Consider the following 25,962-nt stretch of genomic DNA (forward strand, 5'->3'; position numbering starts at 1 on the left):
ACCGAACCCTGGGGAAATCCTGACTCTACTGTCTGCCAGGAGGAGAACCGATTATTAAAGACAACACGCTGCTGGCGGCCAATGAGGTAGGAGTGCATCCAGGTGATAACGCTGTCAGAAAAATTTAACACTCGAAGTTTAGTTAATAGTAGATCCATGTCAACAGAGCCAAATGCTTTGCTATAATCCAATAAAATTAATATTGTTGCTAGTCGTTTATCCATAGCCTCTCGTATATCTTCAGTTAAATTCAATAAAGCAGTGGAAGTGCTATGCCCGCTTCTGACTCCAGATTGGAAGGGGTTGATAATATTAAATTCAATCAGATATTTGCTTAATTGCTTATGGAGAATACATTCAAGAGCCTTTGATAGAATGGGAAGAATGCAGATTGGCTGATAGTCTTTAGGAGATGTAGGTGTGTTTACTTTAGGTATTGGACGCACTAAAGCCGTTTTCCAAAGATTTGGGTGGGTAGAAGCAATGATGGAAGAATTAAAAATATGTGTTACCACAGGAAGCACGATATCAATTAATTTATTAATAAAAACAATGTTTATGTTGTCAGAGCCTTGCACTGTAGATCTAGTGTTTTTAAGAGCCTGCCTAACTTCTTTGTCTGTAATATTAGAGAAGAAAAACTTTTCGCGAACAGGAAGAGGAATGGCTAAGAGAGTATTCATGGTGTTAAGTTTTTGTTGTTTATCAGGTTGTGAGGTGGGTGGTGAAGTAAAGTACTGATTAAGTTTATCAAGTGATATGTTTGAGATTTCAGTTTCTGTAGTTTTACTTCCTATTCCCATGTCACGTAAATGCTTCCAAAGATACCGTGGGGAAATGGAGGGGTCGACAGGACTGAGAGCATGACGGCATTTGGAATTTCTAATGTTTTGCGTTGTTCTGTTCCTAATTTTTTTATAGTTGTAAAAATTTTCCTCAGATTTATCGTGTCTATACTTCCTGTAGGCAGCGTCACGTGACGCCATGAGGTTTCGTGTATTATCAGTAGACCTCAGCCTTTTATGTCCTAAAAATATTAAATTAGGTACCTAAAATAGGTTCTATCACAAATCAAAATAGGTTCTAAAATTACAAAAATAGGTGAACAAAAAATGACATTATTTCATTTCCCATTACAAATTAGCCGAAACATTTGATATTATTTCATTGTACATGTCCATAATTAGAGCCAGAGTAAACAACTAACACCTTTTCTAAGTTTTCCATTGAGAAACTGCATCGCTTCTCAGATAACACTATCTTATATGCCGAAAATGAGCGTTCCACATCAACTGATGACACCAGAGCATATTTAAATGTTGGTGTTAGATGCAAGGGAACAGCACATTCATGTTTAGGTGTTTTGCCAGCCAAGATGTCAGCAACTGTGCGGAGAACTGTCAGTCCTGGTTTTTTTTTTTTTAAAGCACTGATTTTAGTTTTTCAGAAGCTTTTTCACCAACATAACCAGGAACCAAGTTGATTTTTTCTGTCACCTCTTCTATCAATCCCAGTTGCGTGTAGACTGGTTTGCCTGAAGACTCTAGAGCATTAATAATGGGTACCAGAAATACATAATGTGATTTGATGAATGCAATATCCCGGGCAATTGTTGGGTCCTGCAGAAGTTTTTTAGCTGAAGTAATGCTCACTGCATTCTCCCCCAGTTTCAAAACAAAGTTCTTAATGTCCTCCAAATGCTTGCTGTAATATTCCACGGCCTGTAACCATGTTCCCCATCGGGTAAGAATAGGTTCTGGTGGAAGTGGCACATTGGGAAGATGCTCTCGAAATAATTGAATCCTCGTAGGTGCTTTAATAAAAACCTTTTTAATTGTGGAAACCAGCTTATTCACTTGTGGATATTCAAGCCGTATTGTCTCAGCTACGCGATTCAGGCAAGAGCAAGACAAGTAATATGGAGCAAGGCAGGGTAAAATACTTTAAGTAATTTAACGGCAGTAATCTTGTACAGGGCTGCATCAGTGTAGATTACTAGCTGCAATTGTTGTCAAGGCACGACTGGCATACAGAATTACACAGCATTTCCATATTATCAACTGTAGAAATTGGAAAATGTAAAATTAGGTAAAAATAGTTTCTAACGTGATATTAGGTATTTTTAGGTTGTATAGGACCATCATTTTCGAACATATATTTCCATAATTCATATATATACAACTTTTCTTTTGTATATATCATGAGGAACAAAATAGGTTTTTACCTAAAATCCGAGGTCTAGTTATCAGTCATCCATGGAGCAGGACGATGAGTGGCACATCTTTTCCTTAATGGTGCATGTTTATCAAACAATTGTATCACCATGTTATTAAAAGCGGTCAATTTTTCATCAACAGTGACTAAGTTAAATATTGTATGCCATGGCAATTCCATAGCATTGGAAATTAATTGATTGTCGTCGACATGTTTTAGATCTCTGTATGTAATGAATTTCGCTGCAGCTTTCGGGCACTGGAGAGAATACTCTGCGAATATTAAGTCGTGTGCACAAATTTCAGGAACAGGCAACTGCCCTGATGTTACAATTCTGTCAGGATTGTTTGTAATAATTAGATCTATTAGAGTTTCAGCAGTAGCTGTGTGATGGGTGGGGTTAAGGGGAAGGATTTTTAAATTAAGCGCTTCCAACATGTTACACAGTTGTTTAGTCCCATTTGATTTAAGAGCTAGAAGATTGGTGTTGAAATCACCGAAAACTAGAATGTGTTCATATTACGGTAAAAGATTAGTTAGTAGACTTTCTAGGTCTGATAAATGGCCTGCCTTAGGGGGCTTATAAACAACGGCTACAAGACATTTCTGTAGGCTTGCTTGTATTTCAATGAATATGTATTCGGGATGTGCAGCATCACCTAGGGATTTCAGAAGAACTTTTGGTTTCAGGTCATTCCTAATATAAGCGCATACTCCACCCCCTCGCTTATATAATCTGTCATTTCTGCATAGAGTGTAAGAATTTAAATGGACAAGAGAGGACGGGAGAGAGGGCTTAAGCCATGATTCACTGACCAGAATACAATGAAGGTCTTGGTTAGAGAAAATTGAAGATACTTCTTCATATTGAGATAACAGACTTTGAGCGTTTATATGTGCTATTTTCAGAGACGTGGGCTGGAGTGAGAAAAACTTTCAATAGCTGTGAGGTAGGTTTAGCAGGGGTTGAAGGAGGTGGGGAAGTTGCATGGACAGGTTGCACTGGGGGATGTAGAGCGGGGGAGATTTGTTCCTGCATTGACCTTGCCTTCAGTTGTCGGGTCTGCCGAAGTTTGGTTTAAACTATTGTGAGAGGCAATGATGCCAACCTAGCTAAGAAGAAATAACTAGGAGAACTGTATCAGTCTAAATATTAAAATAATTCTATAATTATACTATTATATTCTACACTATAATACTCTATAAACTAATTACGGAATAAACAAATTATGAAGAGTTGCCATTGACTCACTACTTGTGCAGATCGGCCAGACGGGTCATTCTTCTTTTAGACTCTCCTTCCTTCACAATGATGACACCATCCTGTGTCCACACATTAGTTATCCCAAATTTTGATATGGCTTCCCGTAATAGTAGTAGTAGTAGTAGGTTTATTTTGCCTGGCAGAGTTAAGGCCATGAGGCCTTCTCTTCCACTCAACCAGGTTTCAATAATATACATGAGATACAAAATTTGATTACAAAACAACACAAAAGAAAATACCTTAGAAATTACAATAGACAAGATCAGTTACATAATATAACATTACAAATAGTCAAGATCAGTTACATAATATATAAAATAAAGTAGAAAATTACACATAATCAAAATCAGTTACATAACATAAGGGGAATACACACACACACACACAATTTATAAGACCTAAAATGCCCGAGACAAATTGGACGATTAATTTACTTGAGATATATTATTCAGTTAATATACTAATAAACTGTGGTGAGTTTTTGTGAGGTCTTCGTGAATGATAATTCCAGAGTTTTTGAGAAGTCTTTTACTTCGAAAGACCTCACTCCTCTTCCGGTAAGTCGTGAACTTCACGATTATGGGCCTGGGTCTGCTGCTTTCTTTCCTCCCGATCCGATGACTTCTGTCTATATCAGATGGAGCCAGGTCCACGCCTACCTTCTTCGCCACTTCTATTGCTACCACGTCTGTGTCTTCGCTTAGGCTCTCTTCCACCCCAAATATGCGCAGGCACTGGCGACGCTGATATTGTTCAATATAATCAATTTTGCACTCTAGGTCACTAATATGAGCGTCTCTTTGCTCCAGAGCAGCTTTTAGTTCATTTATGAAGTCTTTATTATGGGAATTAATATAGAACAGTTAGGTTAAGAACATATATTTTTTTCATATTTTGAGTTATTCGAGGTCAAACCTTGCAAAACAAATAATTACAAACATAGTTGTTATATATATATATATATATATATATATATATATATATATATATATATATATATATATATAATGTGAAATGTTTTTTTCATTAGCTTTTGATTGATACCTCTCTCAATTCAGTGAAATGATAAACAAAAATGCTACGCTAATTAATTGGAAAGGATTTTGATGGAAAAATGATTTTTTTCATCAATTTGATGCCCTGTATCTCATAACGTTCTAAATCCAAAGAGCTAAAATTTTATACAAGTATGTGTTACTATGGCACGTACAAGTGTATTAAATTTCATGAAAATCAAAAGAGGTCAGGTTGAATATTGCACTTCTCTGTGTTGATTTGGCATGGAATGACTCTATAGTAATATAAATTTAACATTTAACGTAAGAACGTTGTAACATTTGTAAATATGCCAAGGTTGTAGTTCGTAGTAGATTATTTTTTATAGGAGACAGCTGCTACAGTTGCCATGTGAGCCACAACCAGTAGTGGTTGGTGGTGAAAATTTATGGGTGTGCACTCATACAGATAGTCAAACCTTGACGTAAATACATGCATACATACCTCAGCATACAGATGGAGGTTCTTCGCTGCAATTTCAGTAACATTATTTCCTTTCAAGTTCATTAGTGACACTTTCAGTCCATTTAAAAATAGTTTATGAAATATACAACTTAAGTCTATTAATTGACGTAAAACTACAGTGAAACATAATTACAAAATACTGAATAACATTTCAATCACATCACATTTGAATCAATTTCCTGTGAATAAAGTTCATTCTTCTGTTCTTCTTTTGTGAAAATTTATCGATTACTTTTTCGTTGAAGTTCGGGATCGATCGAACAAGTTGTTTTTCAATCGACAACATCGCTAATGCAGTCAGTCTCTCTTGTGATGTGCTGCGGAGGAAGGTTTCAATCTTTTTTAATGTCGAAAAACATCTCTCCGCTTTGCTAGTGGTCATGGATGTGGTAGTCAAAATATGAGAACTTCAGAGCTTCACTGAATATTTTCTGCAAATTATTCTGAATAATGAATTCTAGCAAATCAACAGCACAGGCTACATTGCAGAAGTCCTCACGCATGTACATGCTTTCTAATTCTGTCCTTAGTTTGGAACTATAACAAACGGATAGGCTTGACATGCTTAGAAGAGGCTTTCCTCTGGGAAATTCCTATTAAATGACACGAAATTTTCCGAAGAAAAGAGATTTGATGCCATAAGATGGCCTGTGAAGGAGAAACGTTCTTTAGCTTGCACGAAATAGCATCACACACTTCTTTAGCTGCAACTCTTCTTGAAGCTGGAGTCTCCTGACATCTTCGTTTCATTGAAGACTGTTCTTCTGAAACATCGTCCATTGTATTCCTAACAGATTCCACTGCAGATTTAAATGAAGAGATTGCACTGTTCACTGTAACAGTATCTATTATTCTCTTTTGGAGCTGTTGATATAAAATATCCACATGTGGCATTATGTGGTGAAAAAATTCAAGCCAGAATAAGAACACAGGCTGCTCCATTTTAAAACGCAGACCTCTTGCCTGTGTGACGGTGTTTACTTGTTTACTTGAATTTTCAATTATCTCAAGATATTCCATCAGTGATTCTCTGTGTTCGTACACTGTTTCTACAGTTCTAGATTTCAAGTTCCATCTGATGTTTGAAGCTGAAGGAATTCTTCTGCCTACAACTTCATCTAAAACGTTACCTCTTTGAGGTGAGTTAGCAAAAAATTGAGGAATTTCAATGAGATCTACAAAAAATATACGAACTTGTGTATTTTGGCTGGTCGCTTGAGCCATTAGCAGTTTGTGAGCATAACAGTGTACGTAATGAGCGTATGGATAATCTTATTTCACGATCTCCTGTACACCCGAATGTGCTCCACTCATCACATTAGCTCCATCATAGCTCTGTGATATAACTTTCGTCTTGTCTGAAACCACTTCTTCTAAAGCGTCTTTTACACGAGTAGCCAAAGCCTGTGCGTCATGACCGCAAGGGTTTTTGAATGCCCAGAATCTTTCAACAGGCTTTCCATTGGAGAGCAGGTAACGAAACACTATGACCATTTGGTATTGGGACGAAACATCTGAAGTCTCATCGGCCATTACAGAGAGGAAATCGGCTTTTTGTATTTCTGTTTTAATTTCATCTCGGCACACGTCAAGCATACATTGTAATAGATCATTCTGGATTTCTTTAGATGTTCCTTTAGCACTGTTGCCTTTTTAAATGATCCTTTAAAAATGTATCCAATTCAGATGTAAAATCTATTAGTCCTCTGAAAATACCAGGGTTCATGGAATCTTCTGTCTCGTCATGTCCTCTCAAGCCAACTCGAATATCCGACAAAACTGTATGCATTCAATGATTTGTGAGAGAACGTATCGGTTCTTTGACACCTCAATATTTTGTTGTTCTATGTTCCTTCTGAATGCATAGTCAAATTGTTGTCTAATTTCATATTTTTATAATATCTGAAATTCTAATTCAGCATTCATATGCATTTTTTATTGCTCTTGTTTGTCCATTTTTTGTGTTAAGTGCCCTAGTTCACAAAAGCCTGATTTCATCCACGTATCACTACTTCTGTCTTTGTCACATGCAAACATTAAGCATGGAAAACAATATATCCTATTGGTTAGTTCACAGCCACAAGCCCACCCATACTTCCTATACACATCCTTATGAAATAAATGGTTCCTAGCCTTTCCTTTGCACATGGCTGTTTGCACTAAATTTAGATTGGAACTGGTCTTCCTTTTTCTTTAATGGTCAACTTTTCTTGCAGCGTTAACTGGGAAAAATTAAGGTTTTTTGATTCTAGAACAGTATTCATTATGTTAACTTCTCAGATCTATAACACTGATAATAACACACACTCAAATCTATAGGCCTAACACTGATAATAACGCACACTCAAATACTCCACAATTCTAAACAGAAACATTCACAACCAAGATAGCCAACGTTTCGTAAAAATATAAATATTTAATTTTATATTTTCTGTCATGCGTTATTCGTTTAGTACTCTAATATTAGGTAAATTTAAATTATAACCCTACAGAAACTTAAAAATTGACAAAGAGTAATGAATTTGAATTTTTTTTGGTATTAATGTAATATCCATATCGTTGGCTGTTCTGTGAATTTTGCCTATACTATGAAAGTCAATCTAGCTCCCATTTTGGTAAGGATAAAGATTGTTGTTATATCAGCTCGATCTTGAGTTTAAGATAGACCATCCTCGATGTAATGTATTCTTATATCTTAACAACAATACATGTTAAATTTTGTAAGCATAATCCTTCATGATATTACTCCATTACAATATGTTGTGAAGTTTTTCTAGCAACCATGACATACACATGTGAAACTCAGGACAGGCAGTATTATCTAGGTGGCAGTGTTAAAAATTTCGTCTGCTAACTTGTGAGAGAAATGGCATGCTAAACCACACATGCGCGCTTCTGTGAGCCAGGCAAAGAAGTGTCTCCTATCTCGGCTATATTGGCTGTACTTAACAAATAACCCCCCCCCCCCCACTTCAGCCGTGCAACCCATACTCTGGTTACAGTTCAGCAACTGGCGAAAGACGAGGCCTGAGTCTGTACTGAGAGGAGAAACAAATGTGGTACATACAAATATGAAAACTATGCAGTATATATAGTATTTGCTGATGCTTTAGGATATTATAATATGTTTTTTTATATTTTTATTCAAATTAAACATTTCAACACACTCTTGCACAAGAACGGGTGTGCACTGTCTCCATGGTGAATACCCAGAAACTGCCACTGGCCACAACTCTCTTGTAGTAGCAAGTGACCTTGACAAGACTGCCCTTGGTGAACCTCTCCTTCTCTAGCAATGTTGCAATCTGTTCGCATCGTACATGGCTTAAAATGAGTGGTTTTTAAATTAAATTTACACGAAAACCGTCCACGTTACAAAAATATGCCAGAGGAATAAATAATTCTTTATTACATTTTCTCTCGCTATGGAAAAAAATTACGATCCTACTCACAATAGTTACCAAATAAGAGGTTGCTAAACATTTGGGATAAAACAATTTTTTCTGAGAAAACTGTGAACTTTCCACCAGTGTGGTATTACACTTTTTGTTACATACAGTACAACCTGAGCTATTTACTCTGAAAATCTGCAGGGTTATTTCTTTTTTTTTTTTTAGCATCAAAACCAGCCAAGTTACAAAATTTAAGAAAACGAGTTTTAATTGTAAACTGAAAGTAGTAGTGTATCTCTATCTGGTGAAACAAGAATTTGCTATGAAATTGATCACATCGTCGTATTACAGATTACTGAATATAGGCTCATGGAAGAAAACGGGTCGAGTCACTCAGCCAGTGAATTCAGAACTGGCCAAGTCATTTCGTCACATGGCAACACTGCTAATGAAAATTTAAGTCTTTGTTCACCTACTCTCGATATCCCATGCTCCTCAAGTACTGTATACTGCAATTGGACCATGGGTCGTTTCATATATTACCAAACCTCTTGCAGATAACTTATGATCTATAGACCTTGCCATACTACAAAATCAATGTTTTCAATTCGTATTTATAGCTGATATTGCTTTAACAACTGTTTCAGTGGAAATAAACATTTGTTAAAATAATACATTGTAATATTATAATGAATATATTTTGAAAAGGAAGTTCAATCCAGGATATATATTTCAATTTATAAAAGAACAAAACATAGAAAGAAAATTATAAAACACAGTATTTCACCAGAAACACAAGTGACTAAAGTCAGCGTCAGTTGAATATTCACTTCAAGGTCAATGCATAGTTGCTGCTTTGGTTCAGTCATAAGATGTTTACAGGAAGAGAAGTTCCAACAGACTTATTGTGCTGTGTTTTATGTCCATGAATGAAAACATTTACCTATACATTTTTTACTACATAAGTTATGCCTGCATAAAATAAATTAATCTCCAGTACAATATAACTGTTCTTGAAGAAATATACCCATTATGAAGACATTGACCCCTAATGTTTAATATAATATGCCTGCACAAAATAGTTTAGCCCTCTGTGTAATATAGCTGTTCTTTAAAAATAAGAAATAGGCACATTATGAAAACATTGACCCCCTAATGTTTAATATACACTTCCACGAAATAGATTAACCCTCAGTGCAATAATATTTTTAAAAAATCAGGAATATATATTTTCGAAAGATTGGTCCATATACGTATGTTAAAGAAATCATTCACAAACCACTCCTTGATTACTTACACATATCATATTATTATGATGTACCCAATTCTTGTTAACAATAATAGCTGTTTCAGGTTTTTCAATGTTTAATGGTTATATATATCACAGATAAATATCTAAATTATCTCATTATTATTATTATTATTATTATTATTATTATTATTACTATTACTATTATTATTATTATTATTATTATTATTATTATTATTATTATTATTATTATTATAACTATTTCTTACCAATGTTTATTATTGTCACACTAACATTAGTTATCCAATTTTCATTATTTACTTTCATGTTGTTTTATGATCTAGATATTAATGTAATAACTATGTAAGCAATTGTATTCAATTAGAATTAGAGTCTGGCTGGGCGGAAGAGAAGGCCTACTGGCCTTAGCTCTGCCAGATTAAATAAATAAATTATTATCATTATTTAAAAAAAAAATACATATGATATTTCCATGCAGGAATTCTGCATTACCATATGATGAAGGGTGGATAGAACAGACGATGACCATCTTCCCTCTTTAAGATTTACCTTGTGGGGGGCAAACCAAAGAATAGGTGAGAGTCGAGGTAGGCTTGCAAGGAACATAAGTGAAGGAAGGAAACACAACAGCGTTTTGCATATAATTCAATTGTTGCCTTTATTTTCAATACTGTATGAATTACAATATCTTACACTGTACAGCATTCCCAAACCAAGCATGTTGAATTTTGAATGTGTCTACATTAGAAGAAGTGCGATGAAATGAAACCTATGTCCTAAGGGTAAAATGCGACTAAATGAACTGCAGCAGTGGCAGCTCGTGATGTAAAAGGTGCTTGAAGCAGTGCATGAGCATTGTCTTCGCTGCTGTTCTGAAGAGTCATTTCTCTGTTTTGTACGGTTTCTAGTTTGTTGAGTAGTTTGTTGTCTGTTATTATTGATGACTGGTTTGATATATGATTTATAGGTTTTGTTAATAGTATCTTGAGTGCTGTTTCAATTTGCTCCTGCATGCCTTCTCTAGAGAATCTCTTATTTGCCCTTAATGCTCTATCTTCTGTATGTTTTTTTTCCATGACAATTTGTTGTCCTTAGTGATGCCTAGGTATTTTGTTTTTTCACTTTTCGTAATTGATTTATTGTTTATGAAGGGAGGAGTTTTCAAAATCAATATTGATTACATACTAGGTTTCACCCCAGCCACATCCCAATTTCAAATTTCAAAATGGAACACCCTGCCTTGCGGCAATTCATTTTTAAAAATAGGATATGGCCCATCTACCCAGTCTAGAAAAAAAGTGAATTCTGTCAGTTCGTTTACGAGCAAGACAAAAATTGTAAGAAAATGTGGAAAATGGATTGGTGGTATAGGTGCTCTAGAATGGCCAGCAAAATCTCAAGATATGACGCCACTTGATTTCTTCCTATAGGGTTATTGGAAAACGGTTGTTTACAGAACTGTGTCTTAGAATATTGTAAATTTTTTTTCAAACAACAATGTAATTTTATTATCTCAACAATAGGATTTGCTCTCCACACAGTAAGACAGTGTTCGTTATTGCACTCCACAAACGACAATGACAATTTACTTGGACTATTACGAACAACAGTGAACTGTTAATCTTAACTAATATTCACAAAGCACTATTTACAACACAGAACTGTCAGTTCTCAGTTCACAGTTCTTCTAGCTCAGTCACTCAAGTTCACAGTATCTCGAACTCAGGTCCCTCCAACTGCGGTCCACTGCACTCGAACTCAGGTCCCTCCAACTGCGATCCACTGCACTCAAACTCAAGCCTTCTAATGCTCACACAGTTGCGGACACACACTCAAGTCGAACTCCGGTACACAAGACTGGCTGGCTTGCTCTGTTCACTGGCTTACTGACTGAACTAATCATGAATGAATCTGTCGTTCATTCGCGTCCGTAATTTATAACCACAGCGACGTAACCGAGAAAGTTCGAGTTCGCGATTTTTCCACTTCGACGGACTTCTCGGCCTCTCTAGGCAAGCAGAAGATGCGCGCGCAACGTCCCCTCGCCGCGTCGCCCTTTCCCCTCTCTTCTCTCCGCCATAGTACATGACCCAGGAAGCAGATGCCTCTCCACCGTCGGACGTGAGATCGAATCTCACGTGGCAGTCACAATATTTAAGAACTCAGAAATAGGATAATCCAAGAATGTAAGTGCATTGGCCTAGAAACATTATATGAAGTCCGTGAGGAGTTCCGAAATAGGCTATATTTTTTTTTCTACTCAATAATGAACCATACTTTAAAAATCTAATTAAAAGTGATTTTTTTAGTTGCAAGGAACTGGCCACCTTACTCCATTCTCTCTTGGTTTAGTTGCCTCATGAGTGATGCCTTCTTAGTGTCACTTACGAGGTTCAAACCTGTCTCTGAACAGTTGACTAAACAGCAATAACATTATTGAAAGTAATTTATTTGTTTCTTTATCTTACAGCATTTACCCTTCCTAATAAATGGATCAACGGAATCAACTATTTTTAGAGTAGGAAAATTAGCACTTATCCCACCTTTAAATTGAAATATCACAAGGTAGAGATTGTCATTTGAAATTTCGAAGTGTGGGTGGCTGAGGGTGAATATGTGATCAATATTGGTTTTAAACTTGTCATGTTTTTTTTTATCTAAATCAGATTTACTTTAAAAAGATAAATGTTGGGATTGGGTAGTTTTGACACTTCAGTAAGACGCTCTTCAAGGGACTGCATAATAATTGCATATTAAACTGGATTGCTTATTAGCAGGAGTGACTTATTTTAGGATTTTTTAATACAAAGCGGTAATACAGTACAGACATTCATCTAAACAGTGCAAAGAAGAAATATAATATATTACAGTAATACAATTTTTGCAGCATAAGAGTTACATTACTTCCTTTTCGAAAAAATCAGAAAGCACAAGAAAAGTATGACTATTGACAAATTAAAAATTAAAATAATTAATATCTCGAGAAAAGTTACCCAATAATTTACAGAATGGAATAAAGGCTATGAAGTCACTTATATTAGAAAATCCATCTCTCTTAAATAAATTTGGTTGTAGTTTGAGAATCCACTTCTTCCCATGCTGCATTGATGAAATTCAATACAGCCAGCATTGTGTTGGGCTTCATGTTTATTTCCACATTGTTCATTGATTCAATATAATTCAGGACTACACCACTACACACTTGCGATAAAAGTGCTGTAACACCTTTATTATCCTTCATCCATTGGTTGTAGTTTACTTGTTGTGTTAGGAGGTTAATATGCAAGCTTGACATTCTTTAAACTTAAATGTCTGGGGTGCACGAGGCTGTTTTCTAATTTTGCTGTCTGAGTCTATCAGTCATGTGACAAAAAGGTCTCCTGTCATCCTTGTATGTGCTTGGCTTTTGTAATCAGATTTTTATAGTAGATTTTTAATGTTCGTGAACAGTGGGGGGGCTACTGGCTTAGTTCAGTCGACTGAGGGGCTTGCTTACTGATCTGAAGTTGTGCTCGGGTGTGGGTTCGATTACTGGTTGGATTTTTTCCGAGGTTTTTCCCAATCATTAGGTGAATGTAAAGTAATCTATGGCAAGTCCTCTGCTTCATCTTGCCAAATACCATCTCGCTGTTACCAAACCTATTGACGCTAAATAATCTAGTAGTTGATACAGCGTCATTAAATAACAGACTAAAAAACCAATGGGGGGCTTGTGAATATTAGTCATGGAGGGACTTAGTTATAATAGTGTTAATATGGGATAGCCTAATAAACAATCGAATATTATTGGTGTTTCACTGTATACAGGATAACTTCTTACATTTTAATTTTACAAAATAAGTTTTATACAAAACCTGTTGGAGGTAAACCATATAATATGATACCAGTGTTCGAAAAAAGTTATTCAGACATATAGGGTGTGACAGTAAACTGTATTTATTTTTTTAATTACAGGTCTATGGGCAAGCAGATGGTGCGTTGCTGGTGTAGACAATTTTCAGCAGGACACCAAAATGTGCATAACAAGGAGTGCAGTGGGAGGCCAACCATCATCACAGACGCACCATCCGCTTGCTCATGACATAAGACCCATAGACTTGGCACAGTTGACGATAAATTTCAATCAGCGCTATGTCCTGTGCATTCAAAAACTTTATCACTGATCGCACTTCACACGCGGCGGGAGCTAGAATAGGAATGTCCATCTTCAACCAATGCCACGAAGCTACTGACAGCACTCAGGAAGTTCCGTTAGCGCATGCACCATGCCAGGACATTGTCATGTACACGCAGTCGCTTCACGCAGCATATGGTTTGCTAGCTGTGGGACGAGTGGGAAAGTTAGAAAGTTACTTTATGGACGTGCCTCATATTATGGTTTACTCCAACAGGTTTTGTGTGGAACTTTTTTTTTTTTTTTTTTTTTTTTTTTTTTTTTTTTTTTTTTTTTTGGTAAAATTAAAATTTAAGAAGTTAGTAGTAATATTCCATACTTATTATTCAGTCTGTATATGTAAAAGTATTTCTTGCAAATTTGTGTAAAATGAATTAGGTCTACTCTGCCATTTATGAATGAAGGAATGTGTTACTTTTTGAGAATAATTTGCTGCTTAGACTTTCGCTATTTTCAACATGTACATTTTCGGATTTTTGCACCATGCCATAGTTACAGAAGCATATCATATTTCAAAACTATAGCATTAGGAAAGACAAGGAAAGGGGAACCGATCTGTTAGAGCCATACCAAGAGTTATTTTATAGGACTGGGGAAACTTTTAATATCGAATCCAAGATGGGCTTGCCTTTTATTTTCTTCCTTGAAGATGGACCTGAGAAGTAGTGATTCCCTATTCTTTATCTTCCCTACTTACGGAGCTAATTTGTAGTTATCAAGAGCTGATCTCCAGTCTTGGTATTCGATCCAACAGATTCTTGCTTTCCCTCACGATGGAGTTGATAAGTAGCTCTAAAAAATTATATGTTTCTGTGTCTTATCTCATGGTGCAAAACATACAAATTTCACACAAAGGAAGCTGCTTAATTAATACTTGATTATGATGAATTTCTGTATACATGTAACTGCTGCTGATTTAGTTCTTTTACTTACTGGCTTTTAAGGAACCCAGAGGTTCATTGCCGCTCTCACATAAGCCTGCCATTGGTCCCTATCCTGAGCAAGATTAATCCTCTCCCACCTCCCTCAAATCCATTTTAATATTATCTTCCCATCTATGTCTCAGCCTCCCAACTAACACTCTATATGCATTGTGGGATTCGCCCATACGTGCTACATGCCCTGCCCATCTCAAACATCTGGATTTAATGTTCCTAATTATGTCAGGTGAAGAATACAATGCATGTAGTTCTGTGTCGTGTAACTTTCTCCATTCTCCTGTAACTTCATCCTTCTTAGCTCCAAATATTTTCCTAAGCACCTTATTCTCAAAACCCTTAACCTATGTTCCTCTCTCAAAGTAAGAGTCCATGTTTCACAACCATAAAGAACAACCGTTTTATAAGTTGTAACTTTAAGATTTTTTGACAGCAGACTGGATGATAAAAGCTTCTCAACCGAATAGTAACAGGCATTTCCCATATTTATTCTTTGTTTAATTTCCTCCCGATTGTCATTTATATTTGTTACTGTTGCTCCCAGGTATTAGAATTTTTCTATCTCTTCAAAAGATAAATTTCCAATTTTTATATTTCCATTTCGTACAATATTCTCGTCACTAGACATAATCATATACTTAGTCTTTTCGGGATTTACTTCCAAACCTATCTCTTTACTTACTTCAAGTAAAATTCCCGTATTTTCCCTAATCGTTTGTGGATTTCCTCCTAACACAGTGTTCTGCAACCGGTGTGCCTCTGCAAGGTGAAAGGTGTGACGCGAACTTTTACCTATTACTGTAAGAAATTAATAAAATTAATTAAAATTAAATTCCTCTTTCTGCTGACACAATTAACCTCCCAGTTAGTGACATGGCCAATGACATCCAAGATATTATGAAGGAGGAAATAAATAGCAGTCAGAAGTTCTCACTTCAGTTCGACGAGTCCATTGATATTAGCGGTCATGCACAACTTCTTTTCTACATTCAGTACATTCATGGGGATGTAATTGCAATTTTTTTTATGCAAACTGCCCATGCGAGCAACCGGTGAAGAAATGTTGCGTACAACTAATGAATATGTGGTCCGTAGTGAATTAACATGGGAGGATTGCATTCGTGTTTTAGAGATGGAGCCGCTTCTATGACAGGCCGAATGAAAGAATTCATGGCTTAAGTACGTGAAGTAGGCCTACTGTATATCTTAACATATGAGCGACCATGGTGTCATTCACCGCGAAGCCACTGTTTTGCCATCTCCTCTGAGAATTGTGATGGACGAAGTAATAAAAGTCGTGAACTTCATCAAATCACAGTTCCTAAATATGCTGCTTTTTTCTGTTTTGTGTCAGGAAATAGGATCAGAGCACACTACACTCCTCCTACATAAGAACATTGAAATTAGACCTTCTCAAAGTGCCTTTGGAAACATTTTGGTTGTCAATAAGGAGTGAATACCTGGCTATCTCCGAGATGACAGTTAATATGTTATTACCATTTTCAACTACATAATATATGTGTGAACTGGGCTTTTCGACGTTAACTGAAATTAAAACATTAAAGACGGAAAGACTCACATCCATCAATGAAGAAATTAGGCTTCCACTGTCAATGATTCTACCGCGGATCAGCCACCTGTATGCAGCTAAGTAGGCCCAAGTAGGCATATCACATTGAAAGTATGAGTAGAGTTACTTACTTTAATATTAGCAACAGAAATGTGTATTTTCTACAGTGAATTAAAGTTCATAAACTGGTAATAAATGCAAGAGTCGATCTTTGTTTTATAATAATAATAATAATAATAATGACAATAATAATAATAATAATAATAATAATAATAATAGTAAATTTGATTACATTACGTAATTATATTAGAAGAGTCGCATGATATATTTTTGAGGGGATTAACATTTTGGTGTCCACACCTGTGGAGTAACGGTTTGCTCGTCTGGCCTCGAAACCAGGTGGCCCGGGATCGATTCCCAGTTGGGGCAAGTTACCTGGTTGAGGTTTTTTCTGGGGTTTTCCCTCAACCCAATATGAGCAAATGCTAGGTAACTTTAGGTGCTGGACCCCGGACTCATTTCACCGGTATTATCACCATCTCATTCAGACGCTAAATAATCTAAGCTGTTGATAAAGCGTCGTAAAATAACCTACTAAAAAAAATTTTGGTGTGCTGTGTTGAGTCTAGGCCTGTCTAGGGTGTGCCGTGAGTAGAAAAAGGTTGCGGAACACTGTCCTAACATATTCACTTTATCCGCATAGACAAGCAGCTGATGTAACCCGTTCAATTCCAAACCCTCTCTGTTATCCTGAACTTTCTTAATGGCATATTCTAGAGCGAAGTTAAAAGTAAAGGTGATAGTGGATCTCCTTGCTTTAGCCCGCAGTGAATTGGAAAAGCATCAGATAGAAACTGGCCTATACGGACTCTGCTGAAATTTTCATTGAGACATATTTTAATTAAATGAACTAGTTTCTTGGGAATACCAAATTCAATAAGAATATCATACAAAACTTCTCTCTTAACCGAGTCATATGCCTTTTTGAAATCTATAAATAACTGATGCACTGTACCCTTATACTTCCATTTTTTCTCCAATATCTCTCGAATACAAACTATCTGATCAATAGTTGATCTATTACGTCTAAAACCACACTGATGATCCCCAATAATTTCATCTTCTCAGAAGAATATTGGACAAAATTTTGTACGATGTCAACAAGTGTTATTCCTCGAAAGTTACTACAGCTAATCTTGTCCCCCTTCTTAAAGATAGGTACGATTATGGACTCCTTCCATGATTTAGTTCTCTAGCATACTATAATTGTAATTTGGTAAAATTGTTATTTTACAGAGATAAAATGTTTTGCAGACATATTGGTTTTCACACGAAACAACAAAATACTGTACCTGATCATTTATTTCAGGATCTAGTAATGCTCATTATTTTTCATGTTACAAAATTTGCATGTTCTCCTGTTTAGTGAATGAACTCTTGGAGAATATACACATTATATATTTTAACATGATATTTAAACTAGAGATGGGTAAAAAATAACACAACAGTTATTTTGGAACTGTTACGGTCCCGGAACTGTTGCAAAAATGAACAGTAGGTCAGAACCTACTGTTCCGACTCCAAGCTCCTCACTTGTCCAGCTGTTACTGGCCCGCAGTACTGCATTGCGCAAGGCATGTTCTGACTCGAGACAACAGAGAACAGTTGGAACTTGTTCCATTGAACCAATGACAGCTCCGGCTACACTGTTCTCGTTGTTCTTTATGTTGTACTTGGAACAAGTTGGAACTTGGAACTCTCAAGTAAATGGAGGAGGAAGCATGGAAATTGAAATTCTTTCAGTGTGGTCATGAGCAATGACACAGAGCGAGGTGCAATTCGAAGTTTAAATTATTACACTGATACAGATGCGTTTCTAACATTTTGCTAAGCAAGTGTGGGGGTTTCAGGTTTCACTACTGCTAATATATAAATTTATAGTTATATATTTTTATTAATTATAAAATTATAATGTAATTATTATTATAACTAAGCATTAAGAAAAGTAAAAATAAAAATTAATTATTTTAGTTTTTTTTACTACGTAACAGGAACAAAAATTACATGCTACACGTTTTAAATGTAATGTTAAATTTTTTAGTTGGTTGCCATGTCATTATGACTTTATGTACCAAAATTAAGTGTTGCATTCTGACCTTGTATTCAACAGCTGTTTATCTACTAAACATGAAGGTTCTGTCCGTATACACGGCAAGTTTCCAAAACCGATTCGAATATGCATTGGAACTTTATTTATTGAGAAGCATGTGTGCTATGTCATGCCAGTAACATACAGTATTTTAAGAGGAGTTCGAGCGATGAGTGCTCACAGTTCCAACGCTGTGTGTGAGCTGCTTGGAAAAGAGGGAGGGTATACTGTAGCACTCTTTTGAACGACTCTTCAAAAGGAGCAAGATTCACATCAATGAACGATTCAAACTCATCTCTACTTATAACTGTTATTTGGAACATAGTACTTTTCCAGAACCAGAACAGTCGGAACTGTTCCGGGAAAAGAACAACTTCACCCATCTTTAATTTAAAAGTGGATCACTTAATTTTTTAAGAAATATATGTTTTATACCTTATGCTTTATTTTTTTCTGCATTCTTGCAAAGCCTTATTGTAAAATTAAATTAACATGTATTCTGTGTACTTGATTACCGTCATCCATATGGTTTTTGAGCCCCACTTCAGAGGTCTACGTGCACGGGACCAAAAAGGCCTGACCAATTTCAATTCATTCATTCATTCATTCATTCTCTACCATTAGGCAACTGAAGACAAAATCGCGACTCTTCCATGAGCAGCACCATTGACAACTGGTTCTCAGTCCAGTTTTGATATTGACTCGCAAACTGTAATTGCCCTGCTCTGTGCTGGGGGGTGAGCTGTGGAGCAGTTGCTGGTCGTGAGGTTAAATTGGCTTTCCTGAGTCTCCGTGTAACAGCCCTCTCACTCACAGTGACATTTTCCACTGCTTCAAGACGATTTCTGGGTTGGATCATAGTTGTGTGGCAGTTTCATAAAACATAGAGAACCAGAAACATGTCATCTCTGGCAGATGTAGACCTCCCATGGCCTGACCCTGGCCATCTGTGGTAGGTACCAAGTTCACAAAATCGCCATAGGGCACATTGGATGCTTCCAAATGACACACTGGTGGCATAGCTGCAAAACAAATGCTTCTTCTTCTACTAACGCAACAGCTTTCACAATGTCTTCTTGACTAAAAGGCATCTTAACTTATCAAATTCGAAAGAAAAACTGTAGAAAAATATAGACTTGTGACAGAAAATGTGTCACACATTAGTAATTCATCTATAGCAGTCAGTGCACATTTGTAAAACTTGTAGATTTTTATTGCCAGTCGGTGTTGTAAAACCATAGCCTGCCTGGCATTTAGGGAGGAAAGCGGCTTATGCTATAGCATTTTGTGATCTCCAACATCATATTTATCTTCAAAACCTCCTTCATGTAATGGTACTTTCTCTAAATTGATGGTTCATTGATGATTATTCGGTTTTTTACGAAGTGATCCACTTTTTTTTTTCCTGATCAATGAATTTGTCCATTATTTTGTTGTTATAGTTAACATAGGGTTATATTGTAATGTATTTGACACTTACACTGTGGATCCAATTTTGCTGTGCAGGTGGAGAAAGTGATGGAAGTGCATTTCAAGAAAAATGGTGCAAGAGAATTCCTCATTCATTGGAAAGGTTTTTCACACAAGGAAGACACATGGGAACCTGAGTCGAATCTCAACTGTCCAGACCTTATCGAAAAGTTTATGGCAAAAGTAGACAAGGCAAGTATATCTTACCTCTGGAGCACTTTTATTTTGGAATATCACTTTTGAGACTGCATTGTTAAATATGGGTTGGGAATTGTTATAACAAGAATTATTATTAACAGTCTTAAGATGGTCACTTTATGTATATCTGCTTCAACCTGGCGGATGAGACACAGTATACAGGTTGTTAAAAAAAAAGGTATCCAATATTTTAGGAGGTGATAGTATGCATCAAAACAAGAAAATAATGTCTAATAAACATGGATCCTACAACATACACATTATGAGATCTGCAACAATTGTTCATAGGAGGTGCTCAATGTGACGTCCACTTATGGCAATGCATTTCTCTACCCTACAGTACAGCAGACTACCAGATAATTATACCATAGTTGACACCCCTGGCATAGAATGTTGATATGTCGCAAGGAATACTGAAAACAAAAGTTTGGTTGCAGATATGAGCGGGGTTCAGCAGAGATAATGTTGTGAATTTTCGTAATCAACATGTGTGGGCTGATGAAAATCCCCATGCAGTTGAAGAAACAAGGTTCAACACCGATTGTCCATCAATGTAAGGGCAGGCTTTCTTGGTGATAGATTAATAGGGCCATATGTGCTACCACAGAGATTAACTGGGGCTCGTTATCAGGACTTTCTTATTAACATATTGCCTACCTTGCTGGAAAATGTGCCATGTCAGCAAAGACTACAGATGTGGTTCATGCACGATGGCGCACCAACACATTTTCTCTGCAATGTGCGTGAATATTTGACGCTGACATTTCAGAACCGGTGGATTGATTGGGGAGGCCTCACACCTTGGTCTGCTCATTTCCCAAATCTAAATCCCCTAGACTTTTGGTTATGGGGACACATGAAGGAATTGGTCTACGCCACTCCACTCAACAATGTGCTGACACTACAGGATCGCGTCTTCAATGCTTGTCAGCACATAAAAGAACAACCAGGTCAGTTTCAAAGAGTGTGTCCTTACTCCGAAGGGCAGAGGAATGCATTGCCATGAATGGACGTCACATTGAACATCTTCTGTGAACAAGTGTCCAGATCTCAGAAAGTATGTGTTTTAGGAGCCATGTTTATTAGACATTATTTTCTTGTTTTGATGCATACTAGCACCTCCTAAAATATTGGATACTTTATTTTAATACTCTGTATATGTATGTATGTCTAATACTCAAGAGTTAACAGTGAAGTTATACTTTTTCTTTCTTCCCAGTATTTTGAAGTGATATCTTCATAATTTTGAAGTGCTTCACAAACCATGAGATGTTCCATAGCTATTTTCTCATTTCGAGAGCATAATGGACAGTTATGTGATACTGATAAGCCAATTTTATGAAGATGCTTACTTAAGCAGTCATGACCATAATAAGTAGAGACAGTCAAAATTCTTGGATAAACGGGGCTAAAATTATTCTTGATTAAAAAGAATAAAAATTCTTGAGTGAAAACTAAAATTTCTTGATTAAACCTGAAATTTTCATCCCGTTTTATTAAATTATTTTGTTGTTTAAGATAATTGACAATTATAATTAGGCCTATATATTCAAAGTTTTGCGTTGACAACAATTCTAAGATACTTAACATTATTTAACATTCAAAGGTGTGTGCAGACAACAGTTCTAAGTTTGTCATTGTAAGGTTTGTTCTTCTATTTGTTAGCACTCTCGAGAACTGTGAAAAAAACGTTCACAGTCAAAATTAGAAACTGTAACCCATATAGCTTGGAGTGCTCTGTTCACAAAATCAAAATTGATAACGACAGCAAACTTTCTCGCACTGAAAGTCGAGGACTGTTTTAAACTATGTCCTTCAGTTCACTGTATGCATGAACTGCTATATCAAGTGATAGATTCTTTAAGGTTGGCACCTGATCAAAGAGAGGTTTCAAACTGCTTTCAGTTGCATAAATGCTTAACAAATTCTGTTTGTAAAACAGTTCTGATACCGGTTGGAGAAGTTTACTACAGAAAAAAGGACATATATTGATCGATGATCGATAGTTTTATACCTCTTCGATAGCGTCTGCCATAGGGCTGGGGACGGAGCGGTTCTGTTCGGAGCAGTTACTGTGACGTCATTACTCGGTTGAACTGAGTACAGTACCGAGTACAAATTTGAGGCGGCAGATTTAAAATTTAGATAGATTGAGTCGATTTTAGAATGTACTTTGAAATTGAAACCAAGCGTGTTTTTAAAAGTGTTGTAGTAAAGCTCTTTCGCTTTGCCAATTGACGAGAAAAAAGTGCTTCTCTTCATTGCAAAATGGCGGTTGCAAATTTCATTTGCGTGATATCAACTATCTGCGGAATTATTCTGTATGAAAGGCCTATTTAACTTTCAGTGTTGTTATGTATGACAGACGAAATAAAATTGATAAAATAATTTATAATACTAACAGCTAATAAATTAACATGTGAGGTAAATGTTAAAAGCTGTAGCTAAGTAAAAAAGAAGATAGAAAGAAACGGGCTCCATGAAGCACTGCCTAAAACACTTAAAAATAACACACAGAATTATTTACTATTACGGAAAGTGTATAAAACAATCAATAAAACGTGGAATCTTAAACTGAAGAACATAATGCTGATTTATTTTATAACATTACTAGCCTTCAATGCAACCATGTTCTCTTTGGTGAAGAGTAATATTATTGATAAATTAAAGTAATTAGGTAACATAATTCGTAGAAATAAATAAAATGATGACTGATGGGGTAACACAAATTCAATAAACACAAATAGAAGAAAAATATAATGCACTTCTTTTTTTAAACATATTTTAATATTAATCAAACACTCTAATATGATGATGATAATAATAATAATAATAATAATAATAATAATAATAATAATACTTATGGCTTTTAAGGAACCCGGAGGTTCATTGCCGCCCTCACATAAACCCGCCATCGATCCCTGTCCTGAGCAAGGTTAATCCAGTCTCTATAATCATATCCCACCTTCCTCAAATACATTTCAATATTATCCTCCCATTTACGTCTCGGCCTCCCCAAAGGTCTTATTTCCTCTGGCCTCTCAACTAACACTCTATATGCATTTCTGGATTCGCCCATACGTGCTACATGCCCTGCCTATTTCAAATGTCTGGATTTAATGTTCCTAATTTTATCAGGTGAAGAATAAAATGCATGCAGGTCTGCGTTATGTAACTTTCTCCATTCTCCTATAACTTCATCCCTCTTAGCCCCAAATATTTTCCTAAGCATCTTATTCTCAAACACCCTTAACCTCTGTTCCTCTCTCAAAGTGAGAGTTCAAGTTTCACAACCATATAGAAGAACAGCTAATATAGGCCTAATTGCTTTATAAATTCTAACTTTCAGCTTTTCTGAGAGCAGACTGGATGAGAAAAACTTCTCAACCGAATAATAACAGGCATTTCCCATATTTATTCTGCGTTTAATTTCCTCCCGAGTGTCATTTATATTTGTTACTGTTGCTCCAAGATATTTGAATTTTTCCAGCTCTTCAAAGGATAAATTTCAACTTTTATATTTCCATTTCGTACAATATTCTGGTCACGAGACATAACCATATACTTTGTCTTTTCGGGATTTACTTTCACACCTATCTCTTTACTTCCTTCAAGTAAAATTCCCGTGTTTTCCCTAATTTGTTGTGGATTTTCTCCAAATATAGTCACATTATCCGCATAAACAAGGAGCTGATGTAACCCGTTCAATTCCATACTTTCTCTGTTATCCTGGACTTTAATAATAATAATAATAATATTATTATTATTATTATTATTATTATTATTATTATTATTTTTATTTACAGTAATATGTTCAGACTGTCAGTGTTCATTAGGCCCACTTGACAGGTCATGTAATAGAATGAACTCCTCTTCAATACTAGAGGCCTTTGAGCCTGCCTTGGGGATAAGGAAATAATTTGTCCTGCAGCAGACAATATTGAAATACAACAGTACCTACGTTATTGTCTGGTAGAATTAAGTAAAACACGTGAACTCTGTTTGAACTGACCTGTAACGGGTACGGTTAACCGAGTAATTTCGGTGCTCCGCTGCCAAGCACATAAACCGATAGAACCGAGTAACTCAACGGATCTACTCGCTCCATCCCCAGCTCTAGTCTGCCACTTATCAAACCGTTTACAAACCATTTCAACTCGCACCATCTAGCACGAGCATTCCAAACCTTGTGCATTTTTCAAACGGAACTTCTAAAATTTCCAAATTTAGGTAATGTATTTATTAATTGCTGAAAAATTGCGTCTTTTTGCGAATAAGTACAGAAAATATGCTAAATTCGCGAATCATAGGATTTTTCACGAGTGTTTCATGAGTTGAAAGTGTAATTATATGATATTTTTTATGTGAACCATGTTTTAAACTATGTTTATTTGGTTTTTAAGTTTTTCGCGAGTCACGAATTTTGACTGTCTCTAATAATAAGTCTAAACATAGTAACTGTTAATGAGATACAGTATATTCATTGATGTGAACATGTCTTTCTACAGTTAAATGTAGGACTCTAGTTTAAAAAGCACTTATATATGTATGAAAGTATGTGGCAGAGCAACTATCCCATAGACACAAAAAAAAAAACTACCATATTGATACTAATCTAAAGACATACGTTCTCTCAACTTGTTCATTACAACTTCATAACTCATTATTGTACAGCTAAGTGAATGTATGTGCTTAGCATCGAAGAGAGAGAGAGTGCGTGCATGCATGCGCGTAGAAAGTATAAGTACATAAAATATGTTTTCTTGTACAGGCTAAGTCAGCAGATGCACGTGAGTTGAGGGCTAATCCACAACACACAGATCGTTTCACCCTAAATATGACCCAGGCCGGGCGGCGCCTCAGTCGCCGGAATCAAGGGAAGCAGCGGTGAGTGGTGAACACCCCATTGAACAGCAACATGGTTTATAAACTTATATATAACCTTACATTAAAATTGTTGTAATCCTAATGTTTTGCGTGTACTATTTGTATAAGCATTTTTCTTTCCCACAAATTATTTTTGCAGTTATTTGGACAAAATATATTGCAAAATTTTTTTGACACTCATTTGATATCAAAAGCAGAAGACGAGAGTTACAGAAACATTAAGATGGGAATGGAAAAAAAAATCAAGTTGGCATGTGTTGAATACCAAATTTTCAAGTATATGAGTAAATTTGATTAATATTTTATGAATTTTCATTTCTTGTATTTACATGATGTATAAGTTAATACATAATTGTGTTTGCGTGTGCCTCCTAGATCTTAGTATAAACATGTTTACTAGTTTGAAGAATGTCGAGTAGTTTTGTGTGACTTTTATAGAACTGAAGAACTTTATTGACTGTGAAGAAGTGAACTAATGGACAGTTACAGCATCAGATTTGCATATAACACTATTTGTTCTTTGGTACCGTTTGCAGTCTCTTTGTATCTCCATTGGAAACAGTTTAGTTCAGAATGACAATTCAAGGACTGTGGTATGAGTATAAAAGCTCTGTACATATTATTAGCTGGTACTAAGTAAAACTATACTTAAAATTAAATGTTATTTTTATTAATCAACATTTTTACCTAAAAGAGATCCTTGTAATTACATTTAGCTGGTTTTTAGTTTCTTGGTTATGAAATTACTTACAAAAAATTCAATATCTTATTTAGGAGGAAATGATTGATATATAGAATGTGGTTTATACATAGAAGATGAGATAGTTCATCGATTGAAATTTCGCGTTCTTTGAGGAAATGCAGATAAGTCTTTCGTGTTAGGTAAACTTATTCATGGTAATAAAATTTTAAATA

At 35.8% G+C, this 25,962-nt stretch overlaps 1 protein-coding gene across 2 annotated transcripts in view; it reads left to right on the top strand.

Moving 5' to 3' along the window:
* Window positions 1-25,962, top strand: part of LOC138713653 (chromobox protein homolog 1-like) — a 125,999-nt gene that overhangs the window by 49,750 nt on the left and 50,287 nt on the right. For both annotated transcript variants that reach the window (XM_069845910.1, XM_069845911.1), the window contains exons 3-4: window positions 19,999-20,154; window positions 24,932-25,047. In XM_069845910.1, coding sequence (XP_069702011.1) covers window positions 19,999-20,154; window positions 24,932-25,047 — 272 coding nt within the window. The remainder of the gene's footprint in view (window positions 1-19,998; window positions 20,155-24,931; window positions 25,048-25,962) is intronic.

This window comes from Periplaneta americana, chromosome 14 (genome assembly GCF_040183065.1).
Source record: "Periplaneta americana isolate PAMFEO1 chromosome 14, P.americana_PAMFEO1_priV1, whole genome shotgun sequence".
Taxonomy (NCBI): Eukaryota; Metazoa; Arthropoda; class Insecta; order Blattodea; family Blattidae; genus Periplaneta; species Periplaneta americana.